This window comes from Sciurus carolinensis, chromosome 4 (genome assembly GCF_902686445.1).
Source record: "Sciurus carolinensis chromosome 4, mSciCar1.2, whole genome shotgun sequence".
Lineage (NCBI taxonomy): Eukaryota > Metazoa > Chordata > Mammalia > Rodentia > Sciuridae > Sciurus > Sciurus carolinensis.
In genome coordinates this window covers 65,319,285-65,334,234 of record NC_062216.1, presented here as the reverse complement: position 1 = coordinate 65,334,234, position 14,950 = coordinate 65,319,285, and the positions used below count along the sequence as shown (strand labels likewise).

Below are 14,950 nucleotides of genomic sequence, written 5' to 3'. Positions count from 1 at the left end.
GTCAATAAAACTATAGTATTGGGGCTGGGGTTGTAGCTCAGTGGTAGAGTGCTTGTCTCACATCCTCAGCACCACATAAATAAGTAAATAAATAAAGGCATTGTGTCCATCTACAACTAAAAAAAAGTTTAAAAGATATAGTATAAACAATAATTTTAAAAGTGTGAGCCAGAGATTCCAGAACTTTTTTGTCCTCAAGGTATTTTCTGAATGTCTTGATGTCAAAATTATTTTAATAGTCACACTAAAATGTTATTTATCATTTCTACTGTTGACATTTGCACTGATGGTACAAAAGCAACAATGGGTAAAATTCTGGTCCCTTCAGTATAATCGTGGTAGTAACACCAAACTATATGAGTAGTCATTGTCTAGGTAGAGGGGCATTTTACCACTGAGCTACATTCCTAACCCTTTTTATTTTATTTTATTTTTTGAGAAGGGTCTCACTAAGTTGCTTAGGGCCTCCCTAAATTGCTGAGATTGGTTTCAAATTTGTAGTCCTCCTACCCCAGTTTCCTGAGTTGCTGGAATTACAGGCATCCACCACTGCTCTTGACTGTTATGTTTTTGAATGGTTTTTGTGCTGAAGTAGGAAATTCACATAAAGTACTTCTGTTGCATACAGAAATTTTCTCAAGACAATTTTCTCAAGGAAAGGTATATACAGCTGAACTAGCCACTTTAATAGAACACAGAAGTGTAAGAATAGATTATTCAGGCTTAGATATTTGACAGTCATTGTCTTGAAATGGAAACAACTGATGGTATTTGTTGGCAATGACAATATTTGAGCTTTCAAGTGAAAATTATAACTTTGGAAAACTTGTTTCTGTCATCATGAGTTTGACAGCTTTCCAATTGTCTGATGTGATCAATGGTGATATTTTTGTGATTTTTTTGATATTATATATGCCAAATTTGGAAGATCTGTATAACTCAGTGAATCAATATTTTCCAAATGACCAATGCATGATGTTACAAAATCATGACTGGGTAAAAATAATCCATTCAAATACAAGTTAACTATCATTTTGATCTAACAGAGTGCATAAAAAAAAGTCAATTGAGTCGGGTGTCGGGGCACAAGTCTGTAATCCTAGCAGTTTGGGAGGCTGAGGTAAAAGGATTGCAAATTCAGGCTAGATTGTGCAATTTATATGAGTTCCTGTCACTTTTAAAAATAAAAAATAAAAAAGGTTAGGGATGGAGTTCAGTGGTAAGGCACACTTGGGTTCAATTCCCAGTGTCCCCCCCAAAAAAAAAAGAAAAAGAAAAAGAAAAAGTCAATTGATAAAGGTGTTGTTTCTGAATAACTAGCTTTTAAGAAATCATAGTGATTACCAGGCAGCCCACACCTGTAATCCTGGCGACCCAGGCGTCTAAATCAGGAGGACTGCAAACTCAAGGCCAGCCTTACCAATGTAGTAGGGCCCTAAGCAACTGAGCAAGATCCTGTCTTTCAAAAAAAGAAAAAAAAGAAAAGAAAAGAAAAAAAGGCTGGGGTTGTTGCTCAGTGGTAGAGCACTTGCCTGGCATGTGTGAGGCACTGGGTTCCATCCTCAGCACCACAAAAAAAAAAAAAAAAAAAAAAAAAAAAAAAAAAAAAGAAAGAAAGAAATAAAATAAAGGTATTGTGTCCATCTACAACTAAAGAAAATTTTTTTTAATTAAAAAAAAAAAAAAAAAAAAGGACTGGGGATGTGGCTCAGTGGTCAAGTGCCCCACGGTTCAACCTCCAGTATCAAAAAAAAAAGCTTCTTTGTTTCCCAACTTATGTCTAGGTCAAGCTGAATTTTCTCCATGTACTTTAATGAAGATAACATATTGCAAAAGATTAATTCAGAAACAGATATGAGAATCCAGTTTGAAACATCAAGAAATTTTCAAACAATGCAAACCAATGCCACTTTTCTCCCTATTTTTTTTTTTTTTTTGGTTTGTTTTGGAAAATAGTTATTACTCTGAAAATGCATTTATGCTAACACGTCATAGCTTATTATAGCTTATTGGGTTTTTTTTTTCATTTTTTAATTTGTTCTATTTAGAAATACGTGACAGTAGAGTGTATTTTAACATACTATATACACATGGAATATAACTTATTCTAATTAGGATCCCATTCTTATGGTTGTATATGATGTGGAGTTTCACTGGTGGTGTATTCATATATGAACATATGAAAGTTATGTCTGATTCGTTCTACTGTCTTTCCTATTCCCATCACCCCTTTATTGTTTTTTTTTGTTGTTGTTTTTGTTTGTTTGTCTTTTGATACTGGGGATTGAACTCAGGGGCACTTGACCCCTGAGCCACATACCCAGCCCTATTTTGTATTTTTATTTAGAAACAGGATCTCACTGAGTTGCTTAGCAGCTTGCTTTTGCTGAGGCTGGCTTTGAACTCGAGATCCTCCTGTCTCAGCCTCCCGAGCCGCTGGGATTACAGGCATGCGCCACCATGCCCAGCTTTCCCCTTCATTGTTTTATTTTAAATGAATAAATGTTTATTAGTTTTAATTGCTACTATATGGTAAATATCAATATATACAATCCATACAATAAAAATTTTTAGGGGCTCATGCCTCTACTGAGAATCTATTAGGGCCTCATTTGTCTATTAATTATCAAGTAAAATCATTATATTTTATTTTTATTTATTTTTTTGCTGTGCTGAGGATGGAACCCAGGGCTTCATGTATGCTACCACAGAACCACATTCCCAGCCCCCAAACAATTATATTTTAGTGTTCAGTAAAACAAAAAAAAAATAAATAAAATTTTTTTTGGTACCAGGGATTGAACCAGGGGTGCTTAACAACTGAGATACATCCCTAGTCCTTTTTTTTTGAGACGGGTCTTGGTAAATTGCTTAGGACTTTCTAAATTGCTGAGGCTGGTTTTGAACTTTCAATCCTACTGGCTCAGCCTCCATAATCACTGGGATTGTAGGCTTGCACCACTGTGCCTGGCAAAACAAATCATTTCAATCCTTTGGATTGAACCCAGAGGCATTTATTTACTCACGGAGCCACACTCCCAGCAGGCTGTATATTTTATTTTGAAACAGGGTCTCTCTTAGTTGTTTTGGGTCTCCTTAAATTGCCAGGTCTGATTTTGAATTTGCCATCCTCCTGCCTCAGTCTCCCAAACCACTGGGATTACAGGTGTGCACCACTGCACCTGGCTCACTGAAGCTTTTTACTTAGAATTTCATCATTTCTCCCCAGTACTGGGGGTTGAACCCAGGGGTGGTCTACTTCTGCTACCACTGAGTTCTAGCCCCGGTCTCTTTTTTTTCTCCCTAAAGGCTAAGACTTTTTTTTTTTTTTTTTTTTTAAAGGAAACTACATATTTGAGGGAGAATAGTGACAATTTCAAGAGAGAGAGAGAGACACGTTTAGGGTAAAGGAGTAAAGTAGGGAATTCAAGGGAGAATATGGGCAAGCTCCAGAGGGAGACAGCGCTCAGTCCTTTTAAGTTTTTGAGACAGGATCATGTTAAATTGCTAAGGCTGTATCAAACTTGCAATTCTCCTGCTTCAGCAGTCTATGTAATTACAGATGTGCACCACCTCATCTGGCATTTCTCCCTTTTTCTGAATCGTGGTTTTCAGATTTATATAGTAGGAAATCTAAGGCTTCTGTAAATTGTATACAATGAGTCACATCTTCCTGTGTCCACTTCCCTTTGCAATGTGATATTTTCACTTTCCATCAAGAAATGGAGTCTAAGATGAAGGTGTAGCTTACTGGGTAGAGAGCTTGCCTATGCGAGGTCCTGGATTTGATTTCCGTATAGCAAAAGAAAAAAAAAAAAAAGAATAAATAAAATACAATTTCACTATGCTCCTTTTTTGGTACGGGGGATTGAACTGAGGGGAGCTTTACCACTGAGTTAAATTCTTGGTCCTTTTTTATTTTAATTTTGAGACATGGTCTTGCTAAATTGTTGAGGCTAGCTCGGAAATTGTTATCTTCCTGCCTCAGCCTCCTGTGTCACTGGGATTATAGGCATGCATCACGCACCCAGCTATTTCCCCACCTTTGTCATTCTGTGTCTTTTGACTTGCTTTGATCAATAGAATTTGAGAGTGCTCTGGTACATTTTGGAGTTTAGGCCTTAGGCTTTTACTTCCAGTCTTATCCTATTGGAAATCTAAGACCACCATGCTGTGAAAAACCCCACTTTACTATTCTAAAATTAGAAACCTTGTGAATCCGAGCCAACAGCCAGTACCAATTGCTAGACATGTGAGAACATCTTGCACCCTCCCTCCCATCCTAATTGTGTATTAGTTAGGTTCTTCAGGAAAATAAACCAGTAGGATTTCTTTTTAAGGAATTGGCTCACAAGATTATACAGGCTGGCAAATCCAGTATCTGCAGGGAAGGTTGGCAGCCTGGAGACCAAGAAAAAGCTGATGCTGAAGTTCAAGTTCAAAACAAATGGCAAAATTCCTTATTGTTCAAAGGTCAGTGTTTTGTTGTATTCAGGTCTTCAACTGATTGGATGAAGCTCACTGGCTTTATAAAGAGCAATCTGTTTTACTCAAAGGTCTCTGATTTAAATGTTACTTTTATCCCAACACGCCCCATCAGAAACATCCAGAATGTTTGAGCACATATTTGGCCACTGTGGCCCAGCCAAATTTGGCACATAAATTTTACCGTCAAACCAAGTCAAGCTGTCAGATGATTGTAACTGCATGAGTAAAACCAGGTGAGGCCATGAACCTGAGACTGCAAGCCCACAGAATTGTGATAAATCATTTTTATTTTCAATTCTGAGGTAGTATACTATTCAACAAAGGGTAACTGACATAGAATCATCTCCTCAAAGTGTCTGAAGTTTAGGCTGGTAGATATGAGTAACTGGGCATTACTTTTTGTGGATGCTATAAATAAAATGAAGGGATATTATCAATGTTGTTCCTGGTACAGTCTCAAACAAAATTTAGTGTATGTAAATATAAGATAAGGCAATGAAACACAAGGCAAACTGGCTGGTGAATCCATTTAATTAACAATTTATTGCATACTTCCTATACACCAAGACAATTCAAGGAGCCCAGAAAACAATGGCCGATACATGGACAATGCCCCTGCCTTTGTGTAGCTTACAGTATGAAAAAGGAAATTATTTCAAAAAGTTTTGACAAGGAGGTGGGCATGGGCGGAAGTCTGTGATCCCAGTGGCTCAGGAGGTGAGGCAGGGTGATCCCAAGTTCAAAGCCAGCCTCAGCAACTTAGCAAGGCCCTGAACTTAGCAAGACCCTATCTCAAGATCAAAAATGAAAAGGGCTGGAGATGTGGCTCAGTGGTTGAGTGCCCCTGGGTTCAATCCCTGGTACCAAAAACAACAAACAAAATGTTTGACAAGGAAGAACAGTTGCTGAACAGTTTGAGGACTTTGAGGACTGTGGAAGTCTTTCCAAAGCAGGTGATATTTAATCAAATTAGAAGGAAGATAAGGAGGAAGGATGTACATGAATTTGCAGGGATGAGGTTGGGTCAGGAGAGTACAAAAATGTTGTAGAGGAAATAATCTGTAAAGACTCAGAGTTAAGGAAAAGAATGGTGCATTAAGACCACTACAAATGTGTACAACCATAGAAATGAAAAGTACATTTGTGTACAATGAATCAAAATGCAGTCTGTAAAAATAAAAAAGAATTAAAAAAAAACACCACAAAAGTCTGTAGATTATATGGAGAACAGAAGAGATGAAGCTTGACAGTGGCAGCAAATAATAAAAATTAGTTTAAAGTTACTAAGTTTTGACTTTTTTTTTTTCTTGATACCAGGGATTGGGTTAAACCAATGAGCCACATCCCCAGCCATTTTTATTTTTTGATTTTGAGACAGGGTTTCACTAAGTTTCTAAGGCTGGCTTTGAACTTTCGATTCTTCTGCCTCAGCCACATGCACAGCGAGTTTGGAACTGACAAGATGAATTTAAGGTACAGACAAAGCAATCCAAGTATGTCTTAATGGAGGAGGATCTGAGAGGTGGAGAGAATCTGGGCTCCGATCAGAGAGAATTTAAACTAAGACAGAACCTCCTGATTTAAACATGAAAAGTAAGGGTACATAAAGAATTAGGACTATTTCTTGACCCCCTCCCTACTTCAGGCAACTGAGTAGATGTGTAACAGTGGTCCACTTTATGCTTGAAATAGCCCTTGCTGCTCTGCCTGTGACTTTTTTTTTTTTTTTTTTAAGGACATGTTTCTTTCTCTTTCTCTCTCCTCCTCCTTCCTTATTTCAGGGGAAACAGGATTACCTTTCTTCTCCATCCTAGTTAGAGTCCTTGAGCACACACCCACCACAAGTACAAAGTAATTCAGGCCTTGTGGATGGCATCAGAAGATCACAGAAATGACTCTCAAATTAACAAGTGAATTATAACCAGGGACAGAATATGTGGAATGTAGCCTTTGAATCACCTCTTAAAAAACCCCCTTTCCCGTGGGATGGGCTGAAACACAGCCTCTGGGCCAGGAGTCCCCTATGCTTCTCCTTTTCTAGCAAAGCAATAAAACTTCTTTTTCCTTTTCCTCAAAACCATGTACCTGTTATTGGATTGGCATCCGGACAAGGATCCAGCTTTTAATAACGGAGGAAGTCAGGTGACAGCTTTTAAGAAATTTCGGGGGTTGGGGAGATAGCTCATCTGGTAGAGTGCTTGCAGCACTAGGCCCTGAGTTTGATCCCCAGTACCGCAAAAAAAAAAAAAAAAAAAAAGAAATTTCGGTTTAGCCAAGGGCAGTTGTCCAGTAGGTAGGTAGCTACATGTACTGGCTTGTAACTCGGGATAGGTCTTGGTTGTAAAGACTTGAGAGTCACTGGCCTAAATTTGGTTTCAGTGGTAGAAGGAATGTTTTCTTCCATATTGATTTTTTTTTTTTTGGTACCAAGGATTGCAGCCCTTCATCACTGAGTCACATCCCCAGTCCCTGCATCTCCTTTTAAATTTTTGAGACAGGATTTTACTAGTTGCTGAGGTTGGCTTCAAACTTGCGATCCTCCTGCCTCAGCCTCCAGTGTCATTGGGCCAACAGGCGTGTGCCAACATGCCCAGCCATTTGGATATTTAATACTAAAAACACCCTTTCACATTTTCTTCATTAATCCTGTCTACTTTCCACAATTTGGAGGAAGTGAGAAATAGACACTGGCATAAATTTTTTTTTTTTTTTTTTTTTCTCTTTCTCTTTTCCCGGTGCTGGGGATTGAACTCAGGGTGTCGAGCCTCCTGCACTCCACCACTGAGACCTGACAGAAAGATTTTCGACAATTAAGTTCACAACGATTACCATAGCCCCCCCCCCCCTTTTCTTTACAAACTAAAGGGTTAACACAGTACGTAGTATGTGGTGCCAGAGGGGGCTGGTTGCTGTTAAAATGCGATAATTTAGGGTTGACTGCCAGTTGCTAGAAAAGCAAGGTTAGGAGCTAATGTTTCCAGTGTGTAGAATGAAAAGCAATTCCTAGATGGTGGCTAACGGCGGTCTGCAGGATTTGGGGGATCGGTTCCTTTGGAACTTATCGTAGAAACGAGGAGGGTATAAAACGGCCAAATGCAATTATTCAAAAAATTCTAGCAAAGGATGAAAACGAGAGTGAAAGAAATATGCCGGAAAGGTTAGTTAGTTGATCAAATGCAGACAACCAGGTTAGAACAAATCACGGCCAACCTGTGGCGAAGTGGGGTGGCGACGACTAGGTCGGGTTTGTTTTCGCGTTCATCAATACACAAAAGGGAACTGCACCCTCCCGGCCGGAAGAGAACCTCTGCCCTCTGGGGCATTACACATTCCTCCGCGCCGGAAGAGCGTGTTCTGCCTCTCCCCAAATGCTTCTCCCCACCTTTACCTCTCCTAGGAGAGACCGTGGGGCCCTCGAGGGTGACCTTCCCGGAGTCGTCAGACTGCCCAGAACTGTGGCGGGGAAGCAGAGAAATAGCTACACCGGACTCTCCCGAAAGGGAGGAAGAAGAAAGCGTCGTACAACGAGGCATCGGGGCGGAGGAATTCTGTTTCCTGTGGTGGCGGAGGAATTTGACAGTACGTTAACTTCCGGAAAAGTCCTGGCCCTGAGAGGAAAAGCCCTGAAGGAAACAATAACAAACGACAGGAGGAAGCGATTCTGGGGTTTCTGCGTCCAGCACTTCTTGTTCAAAAAGATGCGCTTCGGCCCCTGTCAGGGGACGTGAAAAGGCGCGGTGGGCCTCAGCCAGCCTTTCTCCACCTGTCCCCCTACGGGGGTCCCTTGGCTATTGCCATGGCGGGTGTGGGGCCGGGGGGCTACGCGGCGGAGTTCGTGCCACCCCCGGAGTGTCCGGTCTTTGAGCCCAGCTGGGAGGAGTTCACAGACCCGCTCAGCTTCATCGGTCGCATCCGGCCTCTGGCCGAGAAAACTGGCATCTGCAAAATACGACCGCCCAAGGTACCGGAGTCTGTGAGGAGAGACCGGGAGAAGGGAATATGGGGGAGTCGATACACTCGGTGTGGCTTTACTTCTCAGGTTCTTCTGTCCCTTCGTGTATACTCTTCCTCATTTATCAACAACCGGAGGCTACGTTTTTGGATGTTTTTCCCTTAGTTTTTTCTGCAGTCTAATGTCGGTAGGTCTGAACGCGAGAAAGTGGTGTCCCTGGGACCTTTTCCGCTTAGAACTTGGGCACTGATACTTTTCTCTGGCTTGGGGGCAAGGGTAACAAAAGGCTCCAGGCCTTTTGAGGTCCGGAAAGGTGTTCGCAGTGTTCTCACCTGACATGCTCTATCCTTATGTACAATCCTTATTATGCTTCTATAGTAGAAACTACTCGTCTGTTGGCTATTTCTGCTGAACCCAAGCCCTGTTAATACTTAGTTTATTAAACATTTGCAGGTCACCTCTCAGGTTTAGGTGGGTATTTTTCTTTTTGGGGGGCGGATGAACCTAGGGCCACCCTACCTCTGAGCTGTATCCCCAGCCCTTTTAATTTAATATTTTTATTTTGAAACAGAATCTTACTAAATTGTTTAGGGCTTCGCAAAATTGCTGAAGCTGGCCTCATATTTGTGATCCTCCTGCCTCAGCCTCCCGAGTTGCTGGGATTACAGGCTTGCTCTATGAGGCCCGGATGGGGCTAGGGTCTCTTGAAAGGTAATTTGAGCGCTGGTTGTTTCCCAGGATGGTATCATTAGACAAGAACTCCAGGCTGATTACTGCTGCGATGGAAAAGTCTTACGTAGGGAAGAGAAAGAGCATCAATTATTTTTGAAATTCAGAGGTTTAAGAAGAATTGGTCAGTAATGGAAGTGGAAGAAAACATTGAAAACCCTTGATATAATGAACCAATGAGCAAAGATTTCAGAATTGCAATGATTGCAAATAACTAGGTTTGCCTAAAGTTGGATAATTATAATTATCAGTCTTTAAGGTAAGGAAAGCAGATATTACTGCTATGGGTGGAATTAATGCTCTGAGAGTTTCAGTGATATGCTCAAGGTCAAAAGGGTTTTTCTTTACCCATTACACCAGTTCTTTCCAAATGATGTTGCTGTACAACCTGCACCAGGGTTGACTGAATGTTTATTAAACTGCAGATTCCTAGGCCTTATTAAGAGTAGAATAGCAGTTGCCTAGCATGTGTAAGCCCTAGCTTCCATATCACTGAAACTGCCAAAAGGGGGGGATAAATAAAAAGGGGGGGAGGGTAAAATCTATTTCTGGAATAGTTTGTAATCTGCTTTTCTAACAAATGCAGATTAAAGTTTGTGAATTTTTGCTGTGGACAGAACCTTTGCTTCTTAAAGATATTTTGCTTTATGTTTTGTCTAGAGGTAGTAAAGATAAAACTAAGCCCTGATAAAACTAGCGTTGTATTTAAAAAATCATCTACCCTCACCAGGATTACCATGATAATTCACACCACAGTAAATTAAAAGCTTAGATGAAAGGGGGAAGAGGAGGAGCTAATTTAGCATTTATAGAATGTTTCATTTAATCTTCTAAGACCTAGTAGGTGAAATAAATTTCCCATTTCACAGATGAGGCAAGTCTGGATAAATTAAAACAATCAAATGTGTGATCTTGGGCAAGTATCAAACCTATATTTTGAACTTAAAGATTTCCAATATAAAGCAGGTCCTACTCTCACTGTGCTCAATGCCATAGTGAATGAGTTTAATTAAGATTATAGACTATCAGTTGCAAGCAAAGGATTAACAAATACTTGTTATGATGATATGCATTGCTATCCACCAAAAGCTTCTACTTAACTCTTTTTATCAAAATTATCTAATGCCGACCAAGCCTTAAGCATTGAAGTTTTTTTCCTAAACCATATTTTTGTCTATTTATGTTGTATGTATTCGTTAGAAATTCCATTGAAGGTTTCTTTTGGAAAAACAAAGTTATATTTTTATTAAAAAGGATAAAAGGATACATATTTAATAGTAAGATTTTTAAAAAACAAATCTTTGACTACTTCTCATGTCTTTAAATGCTATTGTTTAGGCCAAATCAAACTATGTTCTCTAGAATGCCACTTAAAATATCTGATCTCGGGGCTGGGGAGATAGCTCAGTTGGTAGAGTGCTTGCCTTGTAAGCACAAGGCCCTGGGTTCGATCCCCAGCACCCAAAAAAAAAAGAAAAAGAAAAAAAAAAAATATCTGATCTCATGTTAGTTATATCAGTCTGGAAATTGTCCTTGTTTAGCGTATTTACTTATTTTTAAAAAATATATCTATTTGGGTCTCCAGAAGCTGGGCTTTGATTAAAACATGTGTATAACATAGCCTGTAAAGTGCTTATATTTACACATTAATAAAAGTATTTTTAAAAATTATTGACAAAATTGATTTATTTTTTGAATGGGAGGGATATAGGATCTCTCTGTTTCCCAGGCTGATCTAGAACCTGGCTCAAGTAATCCTTTTATCTCAGCCTCCCGAATAACTAACTACTGTCAGATACCACTGTAACTTAATTTATAAATACTTAAAAATTATTTTCTTTTTCCTGCATTGTTGGGAATCAAACCCAAGGCTTGGCATATGCTAGGCAAGCGCTCTGTCACTGGGCTACATCCCCAGTCCTATGAATTTCTTTCTAATCTTTAATTTTACCCTTTTTGATTTTTGTTTTTGTTTTGTATGTTTATTGGACATTCTTGTGGTACATGAACTCATTGCTTTCTTCATGAGTACTTTGAGAAAGCATAACTGTGGGATGTAAATACAGAGACTGGTGAGATTTGAGAATTCTCTAAGTGGTATTAAAATTAAAATTATTTTATGATGCCTTGCATGCCCAAGGCCCTGCGTTCAATCTCCAGCATCACACACGCACAAAACTATTTTATGTGAAAATTAGTATTCTTTCTGTCTCTACAGTAAAGACTTATAAGCTAATCTGTTGTCACTGTGATTTGTGGCAATTCACCCCTTAAATTAATGAATAATACACTCCTTGCTTATGTACCACTATTATTTTTTTGGTACTGGGGATTGAACCCAGGGTCTTGCACATGCTAGGCAAGTGCTCTACCACTGAACTACATTCCCAATCCATATTACTGTGTTATAAAAAGCATATATATGTATATATATACACACACAAATATATACATACACACATATCCTTTCTGTTTAGGATTGGCAACCTCCATTTGCGTGTGAAGTAAAAAGCTTTCGGTTCACTCCACGAGTCCAGCGCCTGAATGAACTTGAGGTAAGTGTTAATATTAACAATTCTCCTTCCTGATTTTTAATGTTAGGGCTCTAGGTAGAGAATTTTGATAAACTTCCATACCAGGGCCCAAAGTATGTTTTAAGGGATTGAATAGAATAGTCATTTGATGTTTGGAAGGAATGTCTGGTTTTTAAAAAGCTTGTTGTTAAGAGTTTTTTTTTTTATTTTGCTGAGATTATGGGAAATTGTTTCTTACCATATTTTTCATTGTGGTAATGTTCGGTACTTAGCCTCAAAGATCTTAAGTTCCACTTTCTTCAGTATTTATTATTCTAATTTTTTTCGGGGGGCGGTGGCGGTTATTCTCAGAAAATTTCTGTCTCTTGTGGTCCTTGGAAGGTAGGTTTTTAAATTCTATAAATTTTTATTTGAAACCTAGTTTTCAAATATTTTGTTTTGTTTTGATAGAATTTCTCCAGAACTGTTTGCTTATAAGATTTTCCTTTAAATATTCCTAATTCACTTGGACTCTGGATGTAGGTCACTGATAGAGCATTTACTTAGCATGCTTAAAGGTCCTGAATTTGTTCCCCAGCACCAAAAAAGAAAAACAAAACTTAACATCTCTTAAATTTTCTAAAGTGAGCTGGGTGTGGTGATACACAATTGTAATACCAGTGACTTGGGAAGCTAAGGCAGGAGTATTGCAAGTTTGAGGCCAGCCTCAGCAAGTTAGTAAGGCCCTAAGCAATTTAGTGAGATCCTGTCTCAAAATAAAAACTACAGGGGAGAAGAAACTGTGTATATAGCTCAGTGGTAGAATACCCTGGGTTCAGTCCCCAGTACTGCTCCCAATTTTTTTTTCTAAAGTAAATTCTGTTTAAATATTGCTTTTTTTCCTCCTGCCTGCCACATTACTACATTTTCTTAAAATTCTTTAGTGTGGATTATGAAAGCTGTTTGGAGTACAAAAGGGAAATCTTTGATAGCTAAGGTTTGTTATATGATACTGAGGTTTTTATTTTTCTTCCAGTTGCTTCCAAAACCTTTATTTTTTGGACTGAGGATGTTGATCAGTGGTAGAGTGCTTGCCTGGCATGGGTCAGGCCCTTAGTTCAATTCCCAGCACCACATACATACACACCTCCACCCCCACAAAAAAAAGAAAAGATATTTTTTGAGATTTTAATACATATTTTTTTCTTTTAAACTCTTGTCATTAGCTATTTGACGAAGCATCTCAATATCACTGAGGTAGAGTTGGTACACTTAAAGTGCATATTACCTACTGATAAAATGATGCGATTAGGATGCTTAGAGACTAGGAATAATTTACTGATTTGCTACATATTTTGGTTAGCATAAAGTTAAGCCAATTTAAAAAATTGTTTTGGTTGCTAATGAGAACTTTTTACATATATTAAAATATTGTTGTTGCCCTATAGGTTGAACCCAGGGCCTTCCCCATCCTAAGCAAGCATTCTACCACTGATCTATATCCCCAACCTTTTAAATTTTATCTTGAGATAAGGTTTTGCTAAATTGCCCAGTCTGGCTCCAAACTTGTAATCCTCCTTCCTTAACTTTCCAAGTTACTTCAATTACAGGTGTACACTACCACAACTACTTTAGAAAACTTGTTTTTGCCTTAGTGAATAAAGCTTATTAGAAGTATTTGCTGTTGACTTTTTTTAAAAAACAGGTTTGAACTAAACAGTAAAGAATTCTTCGAATTACTCTAGATTAAGACACATTGATTTAATTTCAGCCATACCAGTTCCTATTCCCAATATTTATATTTTAATAATCTTAGGCAATGACCAGAGTGAGACTGGACTTCTTGGATCAACTGGCAAAATTTTGGGAACTTCAAGGGTCTACTTTGAAAATTCCTGTGGTGGAGAGAAAAATCCTGGATCTATATGCTTTGAGCAAGGTGAGGCACTTATGTAATATAAATGACTGAAGCCAGCTTTATCCAGTACAATGAATGATAGCTTAGAAACTTAAAGGTGAAGAGTTTAGACTCATTTTTGTACTTTGTTTAGAAATTTAATAGAGGGTGTAGGATGTAGAGTACATGCTTAGCATGTGCAAGGGTTTGGGCCTGATCAAGAATTTCAAAGAAACTTGGTGGAAAACTATTGTTTTCTGTATAGGATTTGTCAGTGAATAAATGGAAACATATCAAAGTTTTGTTGGTGGGATTTTTTTTTTTTTTGTACCTCAGTTGTATTCTACCACTGAGTTACATCCCCAGCTCTTTTTATATTTTATTTTGAGACAGGATCTCACAACTTAAGTTGATTAGGGCCTCATTGAGTTGGTGAGGCTGGCTTTGAACTTATATTCTTCCTGCTTCAGCCTTCCAGGTCACTGGGATTACAGGTGTGTGCCACCACGACTGGCCTGAGAGTCATCTTTAAAAGCTGTTTTATTGCAGCTACTTAAGAGCCTGAGGCAGGAAGATCACAAATCCAAGACCAGCCAGGGCAACTTAGCAAGACCCTGTCTCAGAAATTAATAAAGAACTGAGGATGAAGCTTAGTGGTAGCACGTCCCTGGATTCAATCTCTAGTACTGCTAAAAAAAAAAACTATTTTATAATTTCTAATGGGATTAATGATTCAGACTTATTGGCTCTGTGGTGTACAGTATGCTAAAGAAATACCTGTTTACTGATATTATTGGAATGTGCTGAGTGTATAATACTCTTTGTTGAGCTTGTCATCTTTTCTGTTTAACTGAAGATATAGCATATTAAAGGGATTCATGATACTCAGCATTCTTGTATGGCATATCTCAGTTTTATTAATGACATTAATCAGTTTATCAGTTTAGCACTTACGTAATGTTAATGGCTAAAGCCAGCTTTATCCATTACAATGAGTCATACCTTAGAAACTTAAAGATGAAGAGTTTAGACCCATTTTTTACCCCAATTTTTGTTGAGATTGTAACATTACATTTCCTGAAGTGAACACAACTGACGAGCAACAGACTATAATAATTACCTTGAAAATATGTTTTGTTAATATGATAATAAAAATCTGTGCTCTGATTTGTGAGTGAAGATAGCTTTATTGAAAAATCTTGCAAGACTATTTTTGTGGCCTTTGATATCTTAAGATTGCTATGTTATTTTGAAATAATAATTGATAATATTCTCATTTATATTGTGGAGTTTTTTTTTTTTTTTTCAAAAATTTAGAGAATTTTACTTCCAAGAAAAAAAAAAAAGGGAGAATAATAATATATGTAAAAG

General features: G+C 38.3%; 2 protein-coding genes across 4 annotated transcripts in view; one reads left to right on the top strand and one right to left on the bottom strand.

The window, feature by feature from the left end:
* Ccdc77 (coiled-coil domain containing 77) overlaps window positions 1-8,027 on the bottom strand; it is a 54,091-nt gene extending 46,064 nt beyond the window's left edge. Inside the window, exon 1 of one of the 3 annotated variants that reach the window (XM_047548283.1) lies at window positions 7,877-8,027. The gene's annotated coding sequence lies outside the window, so the exon portion shown is untranslated. Of the gene's footprint in view, window positions 1-7,698; window positions 7,760-7,876 lie in introns of those variants that run through there. The other 2 variants (XM_047548286.1, XM_047548289.1) reach the window with 2 other exon arrangements.
* Window positions 8,028-8,086: 59 nt separating this feature from the next.
* Kdm5a (lysine demethylase 5A) overlaps window positions 8,087-14,950 on the top strand; it is an 80,286-nt gene continuing 73,422 nt past the window's right edge. The window contains 3 exon segments of the mRNA XM_047548292.1: window positions 8,087-8,449; window positions 11,647-11,724; window positions 13,499-13,621. Of these exon segments, the coding sequence (XP_047404248.1) occupies window positions 8,285-8,449; window positions 11,647-11,724; window positions 13,499-13,621 (366 nt within the window). The 5' untranslated portion in view covers window positions 8,087-8,284.